Source organism: Eptatretus burgeri, chromosome 4 (assembly GCF_056783735.1).
Source record: "Eptatretus burgeri isolate ZD-2024b chromosome 4, Ebu_testis_v1, whole genome shotgun sequence".
In the NCBI taxonomy this organism is placed as follows: domain Eukaryota; kingdom Metazoa; phylum Chordata; class Myxini; order Myxiniformes; family Myxinidae; genus Eptatretus; species Eptatretus burgeri.
Window position 1 is genome coordinate 105,209,753 of NC_140964.1, and position 20,286 is coordinate 105,230,038.

Consider the following 20,286-nt stretch of genomic DNA (forward strand, 5'->3'; position numbering starts at 1 on the left):
CATGTGAGGTGGAGGCCCTTTCCATCACTGCATCGGTAAAACGCTTCTGTCCGTTCATTATCCAGTCGAAACTTCATGCATCCATCCTCACCGATAGCAAGCCATGCGTACAAGCTTATGAGAAGCTCTGTCATGGTGAGTTTTCAGCAAGCCCTCGTATATCCACATTCTTGTCAACCGTCAGCCGTTATCAAGTGACTGTACGGCACCTCGCAGGATCAGCCAACGCCCAATCTGATTTTGCCTGCCGCAATGCACCAGAATGCACCGACACCTCCAGTCAAATTTGTACCTTCATAAGACGTGAGGAGGAGGCCGTAGTCCTGCATGTGTCAGCCCAAGACATCATTTCCGGCCGTACCAAACTGCTCTTTTCCTGGACTGCCTTTCAAGCAGTTCTGTTGGTAGAGTGTGCAGACCTAAGGCGGACTCATGCCCACTTGGTTCAGGGCACCCGCCCATCAAAGAAAGCAACCAACATCAAGGACGTCAGGCGATACCTCCAGGTTGCTTCAGTTTCCAATGATGGTCTCGTTGTAGTCTGTCGGGATAAGACCTTGTCCTCGGCATGTGAGTGCATCATTGTCTCACGTCAGGTGGTCAATGGCTTACTTATAGCGTTACACGTTCAACTTGATCATTTGAGTCACCATCAACTCAGTTCCGTGATTCACCGCTATTTTTACGCTCTTGACTTGGACAGAGCAATCAACTAAGTAACCTCGAGGTGCCACCAGTGTGCTGCATTGTGCAGCACACCCCACACCATTATCAAGCAGTCCACTGGAGACCCCCCCCCCCCGGTGCTGTTGGTGTATCTTTCGCAGCAGATATCATCAAACGTAATCACCAGCTCATTCTTATATTGCGAGAATGTACCACTTCCTTCACTACATCGTGTATTGTGGAGAACGAACAACACATCACTCTCCGTGATAACTTGATCTGCTTATGCATAGAGCTCTGGCCGTTGGTTGGACCTCCTGCTGTCATCCGCACCGATCCGGCCCCCGGCTTCACACGTCTGGTCCACGATGAGCTTCTTCGGCACCATCGGATGTGCATTGAAATTGGTCGTATTAAAAATCCCATCGCCGAGAAGGCAGTTCGTGAGTGTGAAGACTAACTCCTACGACAGGAGCCTATGGAAGGACCAGTAACCCCACTAACCCTCGCACTGGCCACCGCCAGTATGAATTCATGAATTCGTGCACTGCATAGCATCTCTCAGCCCGAGAGATGTGGTGCCAGCGGGATCAGTTCACCAATCTGCAAATCCCTTTCTCGGACCTACAAATGATACAAGCTCAACACCACCTTCGCTCCATAAACCACCCCCATAGTGAGAAGTCTAAGGCACCCATGGGGTCTTTGGAGGCCAATGTGTCTGTGAAAGTTGGCAATTTGGTCTATGTGTACTCCGTCCGCAACAAGTCATGTGCAAGAAACTGCTACCTCGTCTCTGCCACCGATGGATCCTGGTGCAACATGCGCAAGTTTGTGGGGTCCCAATTGAGGAGTGCAGCTTATCGGGTCAAAAAAGTCTGAATGCTACAAAGTCCCGGACTACCGAAAGGATACGCTTCCACTCCCTCGCAATCGGGTGCATGGTGGTTCACTGCATACCGAGGACTTTTTCCTTCAACCAGCAACAAAACCACCAGATCCCCCATTCATCCCCTACGAGTTGTCTTCATCCGCTAACAGTGCTGAATCATTGCCAATCCCGATCAGCCAAGTACAAGATTCTGGTTCTGGTACATCGCTGAAACTTAACACCCATGGACCTGATTGCTCCCAATCTATTGAGACCATCCGTGACACCTGTGAGGATCATCCAACGGTGTCCCCAACTGGCTGTACACCAAGACGCTCCAATTATCTGCACTACCAGCGCAAACACTTCAAATATTATATTTTGGATGCTTAGAACGATATTGTGGTCACAATGCTCGCATAAATACTGTCATGGGGCAGAATAGTCCCCGAGACCGGAGGGCAGTCTACCCGGTGATGGTCTCGGCATACCTGACTATGAGTGCATGATTTCTGTGACCTCCCACATGTAAAGTGAACATTTAAGTATTTTTGTTTCAGCTTACATACTCTTCCCTAGAATTTGTTGTCAATTCCTATCACCTACTTTCGTTATATATATATATATATATATATATATATATATATATATATATATATATATATATATATATATATATATATATATATATATATATATATATATATATATATATTGTTGCGGTCTTCGCGCCCGCCGGCGTGCTGACGGCCACGTAACTCGAATCGCGGCACGTCGCCCACCGGACGGACAATCCAGTCGTGACCCTCTCGGACTAACGCCGGGAACCAGTCACGGGTGGACCTTTCGGTCTCACCGCGATCGAGCCAATCAGCCCCCGCGTGGGATAGGGTTGCTCGCCGAATTCGACCTACCTAAGTACCCACGCGGAGGGTAGACCGGGCGATCGCACCTCGCCGCAGGTCGACTTTGGACACGGGCCACTGAAGCGACCCGTTCCGTACTTATCAGAATAACCGAGCGGTGTTATCGTCGACCTCGACGGTTCGATTAATTATCGGGCGTATTCAGCCCACTACCAACCCTTTACGTGAAGCAAGATGGGGATTCAATGGAGGAAAAGACGAAGCGAAGCGGGAAACAGTTCAACAATAAAGCACATTTATTCGCGGCACACGGGAAGCACACAAATACAATTCCACCAAATGCACACAAAAAAAAGAAAACACAATTCCATTTACACAAAAAGCCAATATAAAAGTGAAAACACAGCAGAGCTAATACCGACTACCGAGCACACGGCAACACTTATACAATTCTACTTCACAGACGGCGCCGACAACACATACCCAAAACCAAGGAAAGAATACCCTCAAGGATGAGGCGGGCCTGAGGCCGAGACCGGGTCGCACCTACCCGTCTGGTGATGAGACGCGGAGCGGCGATGGCGCCTCACTCCGCGGGCCTCGCGGACAGTGCCTGGCAGGGGGTGGGAAAAGGGGCCCCCTTGGTCGCACTATCTCAGCGCGGGGGGAAACAGGAGGGGGTTGCTGATGCTCGGGGTATAGAGGATCTTTATTATCCCTGGTGTGCGTCTCCACCTCGGCCAGGTCGCGCTGCCGGCCTTCCTCGGGCGTGCAGCTCCCGGCACCGTCACGAGCACCCCCTCGTCTGCCTTCGCCGCTGCCGCCTCTCCGCCTCTGGACTCTCCACCCTGGACTCTTCTTTGGGCTCCCCTCGTTCGACTCTCTTCAGCTTCTCCAGCTACTGCAGGCTTCGGGCTCCAGACTTCCACTCTCGTCTCTCTCCGTTCCGACTCCTTCTCGTTCTGCTGACTGACGAACACCGTCCTTTTATCCCCCCCGTAGCTTCGCCTTTGACCCCCTCCCTTTGACCTTTCACCCCGCTCCCCATTGGCCCGAGAAAAAGTGGGCGTGAAGGCTTTTTGATCCACAAATTTGCATATATCGATCGTTCTGGAGGCGGGGCCAAATCGCCCCTCGCTCACCGATTGGACGGCAAAAAGTGGGCGTGTGTCGTTTTTGATCCGTTTTTGAAGCACAAAATCCGTGATTTTGTACACGCTGTTCAACGTGCGCCCTGCACGAGTCCAACACCGGTACCCACAGCGGGGCAAGAACGGTGGCGATGCTACGGTTGCGAGGTGTGACGTGAAGGTCGTGGCGGTTGTGGTGAAGCGGCATTGTGGTTGGTGGTTGATGTTGTGGTTGTGGTGGTAATCATGGCGGTTGGTCCAAAATAAAGATAGTAAAAGAAAAACGGCTATCCTGAAGAGTCGCAGCACGTATAAATGACATGTATTCCCACTAGACAACGGGTTTGGGCCTAACTACACATGCACTTACCGAGATACCTCACCTAAGGGACCTGAATGGTGGTTTGCGAATTTGGTAACCACAACACTACCCCCTTCCCTTTTTACAGACTCGTCCCGAGTCGTCAAATTTTCGTGTGCCATCATGTGTAGTTTTCCCCTAGTACATTTTACCTACGGATCCCTGAGTGCGACATTCATGGTATTCGTGTCCCCAAAATAAATAACCTGAGGGGTGCGTAACTACCTAAACAAACTCACTCACACGGACGACTTAAATAAAATTGCCGGCGCTAGACAGACATGCCGGGGGCGCACTCATATTTACAGTACATCTTAACCTTAACTTACAAATTTTACACTAAACCATGGCCCAGGATCACTGAACTCTGCAAAAGAAAAGCAGTTAGCAGGGAGCCAGGCTGCCCACATGCAGTCTCTGGCTCAAAACAATGCAGGTGACAGGGAACGTGGCTGGCTGCTCACACGCAGTCCAAGGCCTTCCCTTTTGAACTGAACGCAGTGAACCACAACGGTGCATGGGCTGCACAAACGCAGTCTCCGTGCCAGCTCAAGTGGCACACGCAATGAGCACAACGAATGGATGCATGAACACAAACACGGTGCACGGGCCGCCACTGCAGGCCCGTGTTGTAGCTGCCAACAGGGCAGTTCTTGCAGCTTGCAAACTGTTGTCTTGCGGATCCTGGCGCACATGGAAATGAACAGGGGGGGGGGGGCAAAGCAAAAATTGAACGGGGCTGGTGAACGTGGGCAGTGGGCATGGCATGGCAAAGGCAAGCAGGCAAACACAGCCCGCAGAAGAAGGCCGCTGCAGGCAAACTCAGCCCACAGAACCAGGCCGTTGCAGGCAAACACAGCCGGCAGATGAACTGGCCGGCACAGGCCTTGCAGCACAGCAGCTGCATACGATCCAGCCGGCACAGGCCTTGCAGCACAGCAGCTGCAGACGAAGTTGGCCGGCCTCCGCCTTGAAGCAAAACACGGCCAGCCGATGAAGTTGGCCAGCTCTTGCCGTTCAGTGGAGGTTGGTGGAGGGAGTGCGGTGGTTCTGGCCACTTGGAAGGTGGGCTCGGACCTACCTACCTGTCTCCCTCCCAACCTATCGCCTTTGCCTGTCACTGTACATACCCACTCCCTTAATTTGTCAAACCCCAATTTAGCCCCAACTTATTTTTTTGTTGTTTTTATGTTTACTTCCCCACTATAAATCGTCCCCTAACCCCCTTTATTGTCCTTGTTCGGCTAACCTATCCTGTCACCTAGCCTACTCCCAACCCCTACGTTCCCTTCCCAGAGGGGAACAAGGGAGAGCTAACGTCCTGTGTCGAGGCCCAACGAAGCCTCAGAATGGCCTCCCCAGAGTTCGGCGATCTTAACACCAAGTGGGTCCAGCGGCCCACAACGACAGCGAGGGGATGGATGGTGCGGAGGGGTACATCTCCTAATCTACCCTAACCATTTAACTGTTAAACTACCCCGGGGCTTTCAACAAGCGCCTCTCGCTTAAACTATTGGTTCTATAAACCCAGATTCCCGTCGCCTGTGTTGGTGTCCTTACAATTTCGGGCCTCGCCCCCCCAATTTTCTCTCCGTGCCCTCACACGGTCTCCTGGCTGGGACACGTGACTCCCCTTGGCAGACACGACCCTCTCCCGAATCTCCCGCTATGGCCCCCCCGGTTACTACACTGCCTCCGAGCCTACCAGCTCCCTAACACCGGGGAGTGCCCCGCATGGCACCTCTCCTGAAACGCACACGTGGCAGGCCGGCCTCCCGGGCCCCTTTCCGAGGGTCACCCGTGCCCACAACACTGCCCACGCAGCTAATGGCGCCCGGGCCCCCGCACCAAGCAGGCGCACCCGTGCCCACTACTCTATCCCGGCCCCCCATGGGCCCATGGCCTACCGCGGCCGACTAGCCTGGTGCCCGGGGTACCCACTCAGCGATACTCACCTTTCGCAGCCACGCTCCCAAGCCCGTCAACAGGGCTCCTGCACCCCTCCAAATGGGTCTCGAGCCTACTTTCCCACCAACAACAAAACGACCTCCATTTTTCAATTTGACTAACCCAGCTAACTCACTCTACACTGACCCCGGGGTCCCTTGGGTGGGAGTCACTCCTCCCCCCCAATCACTCATCGCACCATGCATTCCCCATTCGCTCCATACACACAGACCCGCTGGCCCCACTCACTCACCAAGCACATGCTTCCACCTCACTCAACATGTACACGCTTCCAATTCACTCACCAACTCTTCAACACACACACCACTGAACTCTGCCATCCTTCTAACTACCTCCCCTAACTAACTCGTGCTCCCACGTCGTCCCTTATACTACAGCACGTTCCTTTTAACACTACGTAGCTAAGCTACGTCCCCACTACACATTCACAAGTCTGTCACTGTCCTCAAAATAATCCCATACTATTTCCATTTTCCCAACCTAAATCTCGCTACAATCCCTCTAACTAATCCATTCCACGGACTCCATGAGGACTTACCCCTGCCCCATGAAGTCGGTCTAGCTAAGCTAACCCTTCCCCCTAACTAGTTTTCATCCTGTGCCCAGGCCAAGGGGGTCTTCCACCCCTTGCCCAGGAATCCTGTACACCCGAAAGTGAGGCTTGCTTTTCTTTTTTTTTTCATTCGCAGCACCTGCACAGCAACTCAGAGCTCGCGCACTTTGCACCTGCCCGTGACGTCATGCAGCTGCACGTGTTCCTCGTCCCTCCTTGGACGGGACCATCCGGCAGAGATACCCCTCCTGCCGGATTCCAACCCCACGTGCAGCCATGACGTCACCGTACGCATAAAAAAAAAACAAGCCCCACGTCTCGAGGGGTTCCCCACGCGAACACATGTGCTTTGCCCGTTGGAGCTTAACACACACGATCGCGTGGAGAACCCGTCCGGTCCAAATCCATTTACCTGCCTAAACTTTGTCCGTCCGCGGGATCGGCAAATCCACCGCGTGCGTTTCCGGACCGGGACTTCACTCTCGCAAGCGAGCACGTGGCGGTCTCGTGCGTTGCACAGCACGAACCGCGTGCTCACTGCTGGGTGAACCCGGCACGGTCCTCGAAACAACCACAGCCGCTACTCGGCTTTCTTTCCTCTGTCGCCGTCGTCGCCTCCATTCCACACACGCACACCTGCGTGTTACGACGCTCACAGTCCACACCATTAAACTCACACCGGGAGACGCGGCTGCGTGCTCCCGCATGCCAACCGACATCTCCCTTACATACCGCTCTCTCACACACACGGTCTCCCTTGTATACGGCCGTTCACTCACGCGTGCCTCACTACTCACACAAACCATACTACTCACACACGCGGGGGCACTCACCCGCTGTGCCTCATCCACACACCGTGCCTCACTCATACACGCGGGGGCACTCACCCGCGGTGCCTCACTCACACTGGCCGTTTCATCCACACACACGGCCTCTTCCACACACGGTGCCTCATCCACACACGCGGGGGCACTCAACCGCGGTGCCTCACTCACACTGGCCGTTTCACTCACACACGCGAGGGCACTCACCCGCGGTGCCTCATCCACACACCGTGCCTCACTCATACACGCGGGGGCACTAACCCGCGGTGCCTCACTCACACTGGCCGTTTCACTCACACACACACGGCCTCACTCACACACGGTGCCTCACCCACGCACGGCGTGCTGGGAAGCACGTACTCTGGCACCATCGCCACCACACCACTCACACACGGGGTCGCTTCCACACACGGGGACGCACTCACACCTTGCACCACACACACAGGGACAACCACACTGGGGATTTGTGTCCCCACAAGGGTCTCCGGGGCCTCTATACCCCCCAAGCTCTCCAAGCACCTGTCCACAGCACCCGTCCTCTCAACCTCGCAAAGCACGACCGAACTCACCTGGTCGTGACTCGCCTCAAGGGGGCATACTCCCTCCCCTCGTTCCTGGAGGAGGCCATCCAGGTGCTCGCACTGGGTCTCTACACGCTCCGCGAGCTCACCCCCATCGTCCTCCACTACCTCCGTGTGTGTGTGCGCGTCACTTACCCCGTCCTCACCGTGCAGTCTTTCCTCTATTTTTTCTATCTCCCGTGTCTCTGCCAACTCTTCACCCTTTACCTCCCTTGTCTCAACTATTATTTCCTTTGTCACGGCCTTCATGCCCGCCTGCAGGCATCGGCCCATGTTCTGCGTCTCACCCCGGAACTTTTTCGTTCCTTCCTTCATTTGCTGTGTACTCGCATCGATCTTTTCGTTCATGCTTTTTATTCCGTTTATTATTTCCGCTTTCATTTGTGCCAGCATGGTGAATAGCTGGGCCATGTCGGATGCACTCAAGTGAGCCGTTTCGGCAGGGGTTGGGGAAGGGTCTTGGTGGAGAGGGGGGGGGGGAAGGTGTCATACACCGCGGCCGCTGCCGCACCCACCTCGGGCCCTGGGTTCAGTTGGGCGAGTCCGTGTTCCTGCACAATCAACATTTCCTGCACGGGGATTCCATCCTGGGCCATGGATTCTACATTACTACACATATACATTTCTAATACCCCCGGCTCCCGCTCGCCTTGAGACGCCATCTTGCTTCTCGTGAAGGGTTAATTTAACTCGCTCGTAATTTGGAGGGAATCGGGGGTCGCTTCTCTCACCCCTGGACCGATTCCCGTGAATTTAGCCGGAGACAGGAGAGCCCGTTTTCCTGTTCTCCGATACCAGTGCCGCGAGGAGGGCGATGAGTTTATATCCCATTCCTGACACCAGTGTTGCGGTCTTCGCGCCCGCCGGCGTGCTGACGGCCACGTAACTCGAATCGCGGCACGTCGCCCACCGGACGGACAATCCAGTCGTGACCCTCTCGGACTAACGCCGGGAACCAGTCACGGGTGGACCTTTCGGTCTCACCGCGATCGAGCCAATCAGCCCCCGCGTGGGATAGGGTTGCTCGCCGACCCGACCTACCTAAGTACCCACGCGGAGGGTAGACCGGGCGATCGCACCTCGCCGCAGGTCGACTTTGGACACGGGCCACTTAAGCGACCCGTTCCGTACTTATCAGAATAACCGAGCGGTGTTATCGTCGACCTCGACGGTTCGATTAATTATCGGGCGTATTCAGCCCACTACCAACCCTTTACGTGAAGCAAGATGAGGATTCAATGGGAGAAAAAGACGAAGCGAAGCGGGAGAACAGTTCAATAATAAAGCACATTTATTCGCGGCACACGGGAAGCACACATATTCAATTCCACCAAAAGCACACAAAAAAAAGAAAACACAATTCAATTTACACAAAAAGCAAATATAAAAGTGAAAACACAGTGCAGAGCTAATACCGACTACCGAGCACACGGCAACACTTATACAATTCTACTTCACAGACGGCGCCGACAACACATACCCAAAACCAAGGAAAGAATACCCTCAAGAATGAGGCGGGCCTGAGGCCGAGACCGGGTCGCGCCTACCCGTCTGGTGATGAGACGCGGAGCGGCGATGGCGCCTCACTCCGCGGGCCTCGCGGACAGTGCCTGGCAGGGGGTGGGAAAAGGGGCCCCCTTGGTCGCACTATCTCAGCGCGGGGGGAAACAGGAGGGGGTTGCTGATGCTCGGGGTATAGAGGATCTTTATTATCCCTGGTGTGCGTCTCCACCTCGGCCAGGTCGCGCTGCCGGCCTTCCTTCGGCGTGCAGCTCCCGGCACCGTCACGAGCACCCCCTCGTCTGCCTTCGCCGCTGCCGCCTCTCCGCCTCTGGACTCTCCACCCTGGACTCTTCTTTGGGCTCCCCTCGTTCGACTCTCTTCAGCTTCTCCAGCTACTGCAGGCTTCGGGCTCCAGACTTCCACTCTCGTCTCTCTCCGTTCCGACTCCTTCTCGTTCTGCTGACTGACGAACACCGTCCTTTTATCCCCCCCGTAGCTTCGCCTTTGACCCCCTCCCTTTGACCTTTCACCCCGCTCCCCATTGGCCCGAGAAAAAGTGGGCGTGAAGGCTTTTTGATCCACAAATTTGCATATATCGATCGTTCTGGAGGCGGGGCCAAATCGCCCCTCGCTCACCAATTGGACGGCAAAAAGTGGGCGTGTGTCGTTTTTGATCCGTTTTTGAAGCACAAAATCCGTGATTTTGTACACGCTGTTCAACGTGCGCCCTGCACGAGTCCAACACCGGTACCCACAGCGGGGCAAGAACGGTGGCGATGCTACGGTTGCGAGGTGTGACGTGAAGGTCGTGGCGGTTGTGGTGAAGCGGCGTTGTGGTTGGTGGTTGATGTTGTGGTTGTGGTGGTAATCATGGCGGTTGGTCCAAAATAAAGATAGTAAAAGAAAAACGGCTATCCTGAAGAGTCGCAGCACGTATAAATGACATGTATTCCCACTAGACAACGGGTTTGGGCCTAACTACACATGCACTTACCGAGATACCTCACCTAAGGGACCTGAATGGTGGTTTGCGAATTTGGTAACCACAACAATATATATATATATATATATATATATATATATATATATATATATATATATATATATATATATATATATATATATATATATATATATATATATATATATATATATATATATATATATATATATATATATATATATATCACCGAGAATGATAGATAGATAAGCGTGAAAACGAAAGAAAAATATGAAAAAAAAGTGGTTATGCCATTATGTTGTTCTGTCCTCTGTGTCTGGGTGGGTACAGGGTTACCGTGCAGGGGCCATTCTGGGTGAGCATGGTTTTGGCCCAGTCGGGTACGTTGTGTGATGAGTGATATTAAAGTTGATTTCAACCTCATCAAGATTGGTGTTTGGCCGTTGTGCTCTGCTGGGGAATCCCGTTAACCCTTGTGGCGAAGTGTGAAGAGGTATTATTTGGTATGCTCTTTCAGTGATGTGGCCACAGTGGACGAGACGACAGATGGGAGAGAAAGATGTGTGAGAGCTTAACGGGTTGTCTAAGAAAGTCTGCAAATGAGTGATTACTGCGGAGCGCCGATGACCCAGTGATGACTCGGCAACTCCCCAGCAACGACTCGGCGCTGCTCGTCTGGATTGTTCACGCGCTGCCCTCTCGGCTCGGCTGTCGTTCGGCAAGACTGATGGACAACGACACTCAGCTCGGAAAAGACTGGGTCCAAAAGACGAAAAGGCCCTGATTTGCCCTCTTTTTTTTATAGAGCCCGGCTGAAAGAAGAGACAGAATTCGGATCAAGAGACCCTGTAAACATTTCTGCGTGTCCCCTTTGGTGTGTAGATGCCACCCCGAGAGGTAGCCGTGCCTCACCAGACTCCGGAGCCGAAAATGGACTCGGTCACTCTCAGGCTTTGTCATGCAATGGAGCTCCATAATTTATATTGGGTACGGGTTTTTGGGAGCGCTGTCTGACCACGAACATGCGCTGGACTCCACCAGAATGCTGTTCGTTCGCGGAGTGCCAGAGCTATCCAGACGTCACAGGGCACATTCATGCTTCGAGCGACACGCCAAAGTATTTTGGCTCACATGCGCCCGCTATGTTCTCCATTCCCCGACATCCCCATTTGCCGTCGTGAGCATCCAGGGAGCTGATGGCAGTTGCGGCAGTCATAGTGAGTGGGGGAAGCACTGTGGCGTTTACGGTAAGGATGTTGGAGCATTTTTAGTGGCTGAGGCGATTGTGCCATTTGTGGTGAAGAAGTCGGACATATAATAGGTTGTTGTGGGGATTTTTGGGAAGCGCTGTAGCAATCATGGTGAGCGTTGTAGCGTCATGGTGAGCATGGTGAGGTTCTGAGGTGAGGTGTCGCTTTGGTTTATGGTGCGCCGTTTGAACGTGGAAATGGCATATGTATGCAAATGAGGTGATATTTGTTACTCCTGCTCCACGGGTAATGTCACTGATCTGACGTGCGTGCATGCATGCTGGGGCTTGTGTGTGAAAATGAAATAAGTGAAAGAATAGGGCTTGAAGACCTAACTAAAAGCCCTACCCAACACATCTTGTCCCATTTACCAACGAGACATATGGAAGGGTTAACTGAATGAATATTAACAAGATAACTGTTTTGGGATCACTATATGTTGAATGCCATTGTCTTGGGGGAGTGCCAGCTTCGCAGAACCACAACAATACTATAATGAGCGTTTCCTTATGAGGAACTTCAATGCAGGAAAAGGCCATCAGGCCAATCAAGCTGTGCAACGATTGTCAACCTATGATTAGTTGTCCATGTTCTATCCTCTTTAATGCTTAGCCTCAAGCAAGGAAGCAGCACACACTGTGGTTTAAGTCTTTATTATGACCATTCTGCATTCTAGTTCGAACCACCGACCTCCCAGGCTCAGACCGAACTTTCTGACCATTGCACCATCGATTCTGGTCTAGAGGAACAGCCATTCTCTTGCTTTTGCAAAGTTTGAAGCCACAAAGCGAGATTTATGTATTTCTTCACCCCCTTTGCTCTTCCTTGGATATTTTGTTCTCCTTCAATGTGTTTGAAGAGTGAGCCGTTGACATGACTAAACTCTTCAGTTGTTGATGTGATGCCACCTGTGACTTGAATGTTCGATGCCGTCGGAGAAGACTCGTTGCAGGTAATGCAAGTAAAATGAGGGTAAGGTGCTTAGAGGCCTGCCTTCCGTTCTGACAAAATGTCCCGTGAGCCACGCTGAATCTCATCCCACCTCTGCATCCTCCTCCGTTCCCCCTCCCACATAATGAATGATGATGGCCAACATGTACAGATGATTCTGAAACATGTGGGTCATGACAAACATGGGCCAGAAGCTGCATAGATAGTCCCTGTCCTTGGTAGCCAAAGTGACCACAGCTGTTTCTTTCACTTGGTTGTTAAAGAGTTGCAGTTTTCTTTGAGAGTGCCTCAAGGTTGATGTGGACCTTTTTATTTTAAATCGTGTAAAATAATATTTTAATGCCAAAGTTTTGTGCATCGGTCCTTTGAGCCGTCTACCCCGAGCAAGTTTTGCAGGAAGAGTCATCAACTGGGGAAATACAATCTGGGTGAAACGAAGATGATGATTATAAAATAATGTGTGCTGTGGACCAGAGATCGCAAATCATGAAGTTCCTTTAAAGGGAGAACATCAAACCAACTGAAAATACAGGACCCCAACGTTATGTTATTTAAATGGTGCAAGGATATATTTTAATGGTGTTTAATTAATGTGAAATTTTGAGCATTCTCACATGTAACCAACTGTTGTTACATAGCTGACATTAAACTTGTTGAACAGCTTCCTTCCTGTCCACCGGTGCTGGCGCTGTGTTGCACCCTGTCTGGCCCCAACGTGTCATAAAGATCCCTGTCGAGTCTAACTGCGTGCCCATGAGCGCCATAACACAAATCACGGAGATTGCTTCACACACTACGAAGCTTAACTTCTCCCCCTCTATCTGCCTCGTCACATGGACGGTCTCTTCCCACCGGAGTGGCGCGACATCCACACTGGTGCGATGTCCTTCCAGGCCATTATCCACCAAACATGTCCCTGCGGAATTTTCCCACTGAGCCTTTGTCTGTGCAGGTCCTATGATTGGCGGCCTTGCTGCTTGTGGGAGGTGCAATCATTTGGGCCGTCCTGCTCATAGGGTGGCCCCAATAAAAATATATGGCCGCAAACCCCTCTTCCGGGCCATATAGCACATCCCGCTGCCATGGCTTGTGGTGCACCAGCCAGACGGATCATGATCAGTCATTTTGAAGCATGAAGCGCTTCCTTTGTGCCTTGTTTCCACAAGTCCTCACCTAGCCAAAGATAATGATGGCTCTGCGCAACATGAACTGGTTAAGTGGTTGAGTGAACGACTGCAGCCAGCCAGTTCTTCTACGATCAGGCTCATTCACCTTTGCCAAAACAATACGTGAACTCGAGTTAGACAGCAATGTTGTCACCAGGTGCTCATTTGACATATTGAGCAGCAGTCCTAAGTGCCAATCATGAACCAGGTCTGAGGAGAAATTGCCACCAAGCAAATCTTTTATTTGAGACTGGTATTCCACTCTCCAGAGTGAAAATCTCAACACTGTCAGCAGACTTAGAGGAAAGGTCCAAATTGGCATTTAGTTGATCAACTTTCTACATGGCTATCTTCGTTTCAAGGTTGCACCTGCCTTTATCTGCAAAAGCACAGATGAGACCAAAGTGAGAGCCTCACTATTGAGAAAGGGTTATTTTTTTCATCTGATCAGGTTGTGCCATTACATTGCTTTGATTGATGATTGTGTTGAAGGCAACACACGCAAGGAGCATGTCCTTAACATCGTTCTTCTTAAATGGAAATGCTACGGCAATATGAACATCGATGCGAACAAGCACGTGGAATCCTCCTTTGATCCAAATCTTTTGTTGGAAAATCAGACCTACACACACTCTACATGGCGCAGCTAGTGGGGTGCTACTCTCCACGATGGGCTGGTGCCCCAGAATCACATTTGTCACTTGCTAATTCTGTGGAATCTAAAGCTCTCAAAATTATTTGAAACTTGTGATGAGGCCAAAGCAGAGGGCTGTTGCTTTCACATCGCAGGCAGGTCGGTAGACTCTCTTTTGCATTGTCGATTCTCCAACATTGTTCCCCCCGCTATCTCAGTCCTCTGACTCTCCCCAACAACTTGAGGATAAACTTCCAAAATCCAGCTTTACTGAACAGCTCAACTCTTTTATTCTTTCCTTATTCTGTCTATGGAGTCACCTTCCAGAGGCTGTTCTGTCTCACTCTTACCTCCATGACCTCAAGCATGCAGTGCTTGTTTGCCTTAAAAGATGAACTTCTTGCTGAGATTGAACTATCATGCCTGTTTTCAGTTGGAGACACTCCTACTTTAAATTCAAACGTTCTGTTTGTGTCCAGATTCTTGAAAGTCCCTGTTGTGTATGGACCTGAAAGTCCTTGTAGTGGCCATCTTGTTTATCCTGGGTTTTTCCTTCCCTCACCTGCTCCCCTTGTTATATGTTCTGTGTGTTAGCCATCATATGAGCCTCAACAATGTATGCAAAAAAAATTAAAAGAAAAACTGATGTGCCTGGAAACTTAGAACCTGTGAGTTGTTGATGCCTTCTACCAGCTGCTTATGCATCTTGGTGCATGCCGGTGGGTTGTCAAAGCTAGTTAGTTTACATTTAATGAGGTGCTGTAATGACATGACTTTCTGCTTTAATCCTTAATTGACCCCTTTACAAGAGTGAAGCTCATCGATAAGTAAGGATAAATTGACAATGGGGCAACAAATGAGCGCACAAACAAAGGAATAAACAAACGGGAAAGGAATATGGAGAGTGAGGGAGATGCATTCATTACTGTTGCAGTGCTTTGGAGCACGAATTGTCATTATAAGAAAGGTGAACATTTAATTATACCAGCTGCCCAGTGTTGGTTTGTTTGTAGCCTTATTGAACCTTCTTCAGCAGAGGTCCCAGTTATTTATTTCCATGTTTGTTTGTTTTTGTTGTTGTTTTTTTTTTGTTCCATTCCCAAATTTCACTGCTGATTTGATTTGTAAAAATAATATTGTTTCTCATTTTCTCAATATTCATGATGTTAACTTAACCCTGCTATGTGCAGCTGACCTCGGAGATGCAGTTAGAAAAGGAACAGCACAAGAAGGCAGTGAATGCTGTTGAGCAGTTGCAAGAAGATGGCAAGGAGAAGGAGACTGAGGTTGGTGATATGAAGGAGACCATCTTTGAGCTGGAAGATGAAGTGGAGCAGCATAGAGCTGTCAAGCTTCATGACAACCTTGTCATCTCAGACCTTGAGAGTGAGAATAATTCTGAAACTATGATAATATAATAATAATAATAATAAATGGGATTTCGTCTTAAACTACCCTTCTGCACAAGATTCTTTCAACATGGTTTTTTTTCCTCCTCTTCTCACTTGCCATTTCACACAGGACTTGTTGTTTTCCAAACATTGCTTCTTGTTTTGTTTTTTTTTTCCCCACCCCAGATGCTGTAAAGAAGTTGCAAGATCAGACACGGGACTACGAAAAGGAGATTAAAGTGCTAAAGCGCAAACTCAGGGTGAGTGAGTGAGTGTGTCTGTGCCTGTCTGTTCCTGTGTTGGTTAGTTGTTATCTCGATATGCGGGTTTCAGAAGGTGGAGTGAAAGAGAAGTGAAGGAAGAGAAGACTGGTGAGGGAATGTAAAAAGTAGAGACCTGAGAAGGGACATTTTAAATCCACTTTGGTCAGCATGGAAGGAGCAGGATGGTGAGAAGAAGAGTTCTAATAATGTATTTACTTTTACTTTCTTTTTTATTGTTATTCGGGTAGGTGGTATGTGGTTGAAGGAGAGGAAAAGTTGAAGAGAAGAAAGAGAAGTGCACAGAGAGATGAAGCATAAACGGCTGTAAGGGTTAATGACTGAGGCCTACATTGATATGATTGCACTGTTGGGAACTCCACATTTAATTGACACCAAAGCACAAAATTTGGCACGAGCTTGAGATGGAAATGGACATGTGATACAATCAACAGTGCTGATTACAATCTGCAATATTTAGTTGAGAAACGGATTCCTTAACTTTTGGAGATCATTCTCTCGCAGCAGAAATAATGACTTGTACACAAAGAGGAAGTCGGGAATGGAAACTCATTTATTTCATTTCTATTCTATCAATGGCATTCTTTATATTCTGAGGTTCCATTTGCATTTTAGTTTGGTGAAACTGAAGATATTTGATTCTTCTTCCTCCCATTTCTTCCCTGTATGTAATTTTCCATGTGCCAACTCTTCGTTAGTTCCTCCTCCTTTGTTTGATGGCGATTGACTTGATGAACTCGAGGTACAGTACTTGAACAATGTCTCGCTGCTTGTGTGATTGTGTTTCTTGATGAGCTTTGGTGCCTGTCCCTTTGCTTGGCTGTTGGCAGGATGAGTCTGAGGAATGGCGTCAGTTCCAGACAGACTTGCAAACTGCAGTGGTTATTGCCAATGAGATAAAGGCTGAGGCTCAGGAAGAAATAGATGAGCTTAAGCGTTTCCTTCAGGAGGCACAAGAGAAAAATGAACAGCTATGCAAAGACATGGAGGAGCTGAAGGCACAAAGGTTGGCTATGTCTCTTTCTCTCTTTCTCTCTTTCTCTCTTTCTCTCTTTCTCTCTTTCTCTCTTTCTCTCTTTCTCTCTTTCTCTCTTTTTTTTGTTATTTGTTCATTTCATCTAATTAGTCATAAAAACCCATGCTAAACAGGTACCAGCAAGAATGGAACAATCAAGTTTCCTGCTGGTGCAACTCCTCTTTCTATCCTTGATGTGGTATAAATCCCCATTTTCCTTGCCCTTCCCACGCATGCAAAGTATTGCACCTCACTACTTCACATCATTCCAGCTGGCAGCAAGAAGAGCATGGGCGAATGATAAACTATGCGACGGCTGTGGAGCGTGATCTTGCAACCTTGCGACAGGGTCTTGGCCTCGGCCGACGCTCCTCGCTCTCCGCCGAACCCTCACCCACCGTTAAGACACTAATAAAGTCATTTGACACTGCCTCTCAAGGTGATTTGCGTGTTCTTACCTTTAATAACTACCATAGATCCAATGTATGTCACTGTTTAATTTGCCTTTACCACAGACAGTGACAAATTATTTTTATTGTTACTGTTCTGTGCCTGTTCCTGGTTTGTGGTGTGCAGTTTCCCGCAGTCAAAGTGGTACAGTGACAGCACGGACCCCTCTTGGTCCCACCAGTGTCAAAATCCCCCCATCGGCAACTGTGTCGCCAATGCAGGTAGGGACTTGTGGTGTAATCAACTTCTCCATATTGACCAAAATTAATTGTACATGCATTTTCAGATTGTCATGGAAACAGATTGTGAGATTTAGGTTTTGGGCTGCAAGTAATTTGTCAAACTGGAACGGCACTTGGTGGAGCGCATACCTCTGCCAGGCTGAACAGTTTACATTTTGTATACCATTGATCGGCCGGATCTGGATCCTGACCTGAACCAAAATTGAATTGACTGTTCTTGTCTCCTAACCAACTCGCCTACCTTGTTTCATCCGAATCCGTCCACAACTTCTTGAAACATCGTGCTATCTATCGTTTTTGGCCCCATCTTCACCATCATTTAAAAATCAAAAAATTGCCGTATCTGGATCTTCACCAAAATCTAATCCTTTCGTCCTCGTCAGACATCCAACCTGTCCACCAAATTTCGTCCAAATTCGTCCACAACTTTTTCACATATGCTGTTAACAGACAGGGGTGAAAACATAACCTCTGTCCACCTTTGGTGGCAGAGGAAATACTTTACAAATGCTGCACTTGTTAGCATTGTTACTTATGAGTATATTTCACAGCTTGGACTAATGAGCAGGGTTTTTTTAATCGCTTCCATGTTTCTTTATTTTGTCCGCTTGCATTTTGGAATGCTTTCGAGTTACTTCCACCAAAGGTGGATGAGGCTTTCATTTTCACCCCATCTGTCTGTCTGTCTGTGAACAGGTTATGTCAAAAGTTGCGGATTAATCCAGACGAAATTTGGTGGAGTGGTTGTGTGTGTGACAAGAGCGAAATGATTATATTTTGGTGCCGATCTGGATACTGATCCGGACACTCAAATTTTTTTTCAGTGATTCTTCACCATTGAGTGATCAGGATAAAACTGATATGTAGCACGATATCTCAAACAGTTATGGACATATTCAGATGAAACTTCGTGGACACATTGGGTGTGTGATGAGGCAAATGTATTCGATTTTGGTGAAGATCTGGATCCAGATATGAGAATGTAAATTTTTTTTTTAAGTGATTCTTCACCATTGAGCGATGGTACCAAAATGAGATCGAGCACGATATGTCAAAAAGTTGTTGACGAGTTATTACAAAACAAGATGGATGAGTTGTTTCGGTGACAAGAACGAGCCAATTTTATTTGGGTTCATGTCCAGATCCAGATCTGACCCATCAGTGGGTTACAAAACGTAAATTGTTCCGTCTGACATATGTATGTGGTCGATTGTCACGAAACTGCACCTTTTAGGGTCCGGAGGACATCTGCACCAAATTTAGGCTATAATTATAAGTTTCTGTGGTCTTACAGAAAACATGTTGAGGGATCCATGGGAGAATTTGGGCACCTTAACTCCGAAAATTGAAATTTTCACAATGCATTTAAATTATGTGTGGTGACTGCTTGAAACCATGAGTATGCATCTAATTAATCACACTAAGAAGCAGTTACTTCTGTGTCATATATAACTGACCTATTATATATCAGTTTTTGTCTATATACAATAAGTATGTGCTTGCGATTCAGTAATAAATGTGACTGAGAAACGGTTTTGTTTAAAAGTAGAACATAATTGCATTTTGTGTTTTTAAAAATCAATTTGTTTTTATAAACATGACCTTACATCAGTTCTCACCATTACCGGGGCAGTTCAGTGTTCATAAATAAATACATCTGAGGCTATCTCGAAGAGTCTGGGTGGTCTAGTAAAGTATGACTTGTGCATACAGGACATCAATATTTAAAGTTGGAGGAGATATATTAATGCATATTTGTGGTTTCATTTAGATTTATATCGGTTATTTTCTCTGTAAAATAGAGTAACTTCGAATTGAGAATACTGATGCACCATAACATATTACAAGGTATTTATATGCTTATCCAACACTCTATCCTCTCTACTAAGAAGGTGTATGTGGCAAATGAGTAAACAATTTTTTTTCATTAATACATTAAGGCATATACTCATGGTTTCAAATTTAATGATAAATGATTGACACAAATGTTCCTGAAATAACAAACATTTAATTTTAGGCATGTAAAATCATGAAATACAAGCACAAGTACCACATCTGTGTGGGAAGGCCTTAGTATCTTGAAATAATGAACATATGCTCTGAAGAAATGATGTATACTCATGGTTTCGTGTATATCCATGGTTTCAGGTTAGGCAGAAATTGCCTCCTTGGGTTAACCTGAGGCGGTCCCTTCGGGTGGGTGCCTGGAATGTCCTATCCCTAAGAGAGGATGATCACCTGTCTCTGTTATCATCTGAGCTCAAGCGTTTGGACATCGGGATTGTAGCTCTCTCTGAGGTTCGGAGACCGGATTGCGGCGAGATAATGGTGGGTGGTTACACCTACTATTGGTCTGGTCGCTCTGATGGTTGCCATACCCAAGGAGTTGCTGTGGCTGTGTCCAATAAGCTGACCCCAATGATAATTGAGGTAACACCGGTCAACGAGCGTATTATGAGATTAAGGATTCGTCACTCCTTAGGTGTCATTTCCCTGGTCTCTGTTTATGCTCCGACTGAGGCGAGTGATCTCACCGTGAAGGATGCATTCTACGCTACACTCGAGTCTGTGGTTGATCAGTGCCCCAGACGAGATACACTTCTAGTCTTGGGGGATTTCAAT

General features: G+C 48.6%; 1 protein-coding gene across 2 annotated transcripts in view; it reads left to right on the forward strand.

Annotated features, from left to right (window-relative positions):
* Nucleotides 1-20,286, forward strand: part of SPECC1L (sperm antigen with calponin homology and coiled-coil domains 1 like) — a 123,506-nt gene that overhangs the window by 61,643 nt on the left and 41,577 nt on the right. For both annotated transcript variants that reach the window (XM_085879579.1, XM_085879580.1), the window contains 5 exons: nt 15,476-15,671; nt 15,863-15,936; nt 16,788-16,963; nt 17,245-17,411; nt 17,549-17,643. In XM_085879579.1, coding sequence (XP_085735705.1) covers nt 15,476-15,671; nt 15,863-15,936; nt 16,788-16,963; nt 17,245-17,411; nt 17,549-17,643 — 708 coding nt within the window. The remainder of the gene's footprint in view (nt 1-15,475; nt 15,672-15,862; nt 15,937-16,787; nt 16,964-17,244; nt 17,412-17,548; nt 17,644-20,286) is intronic.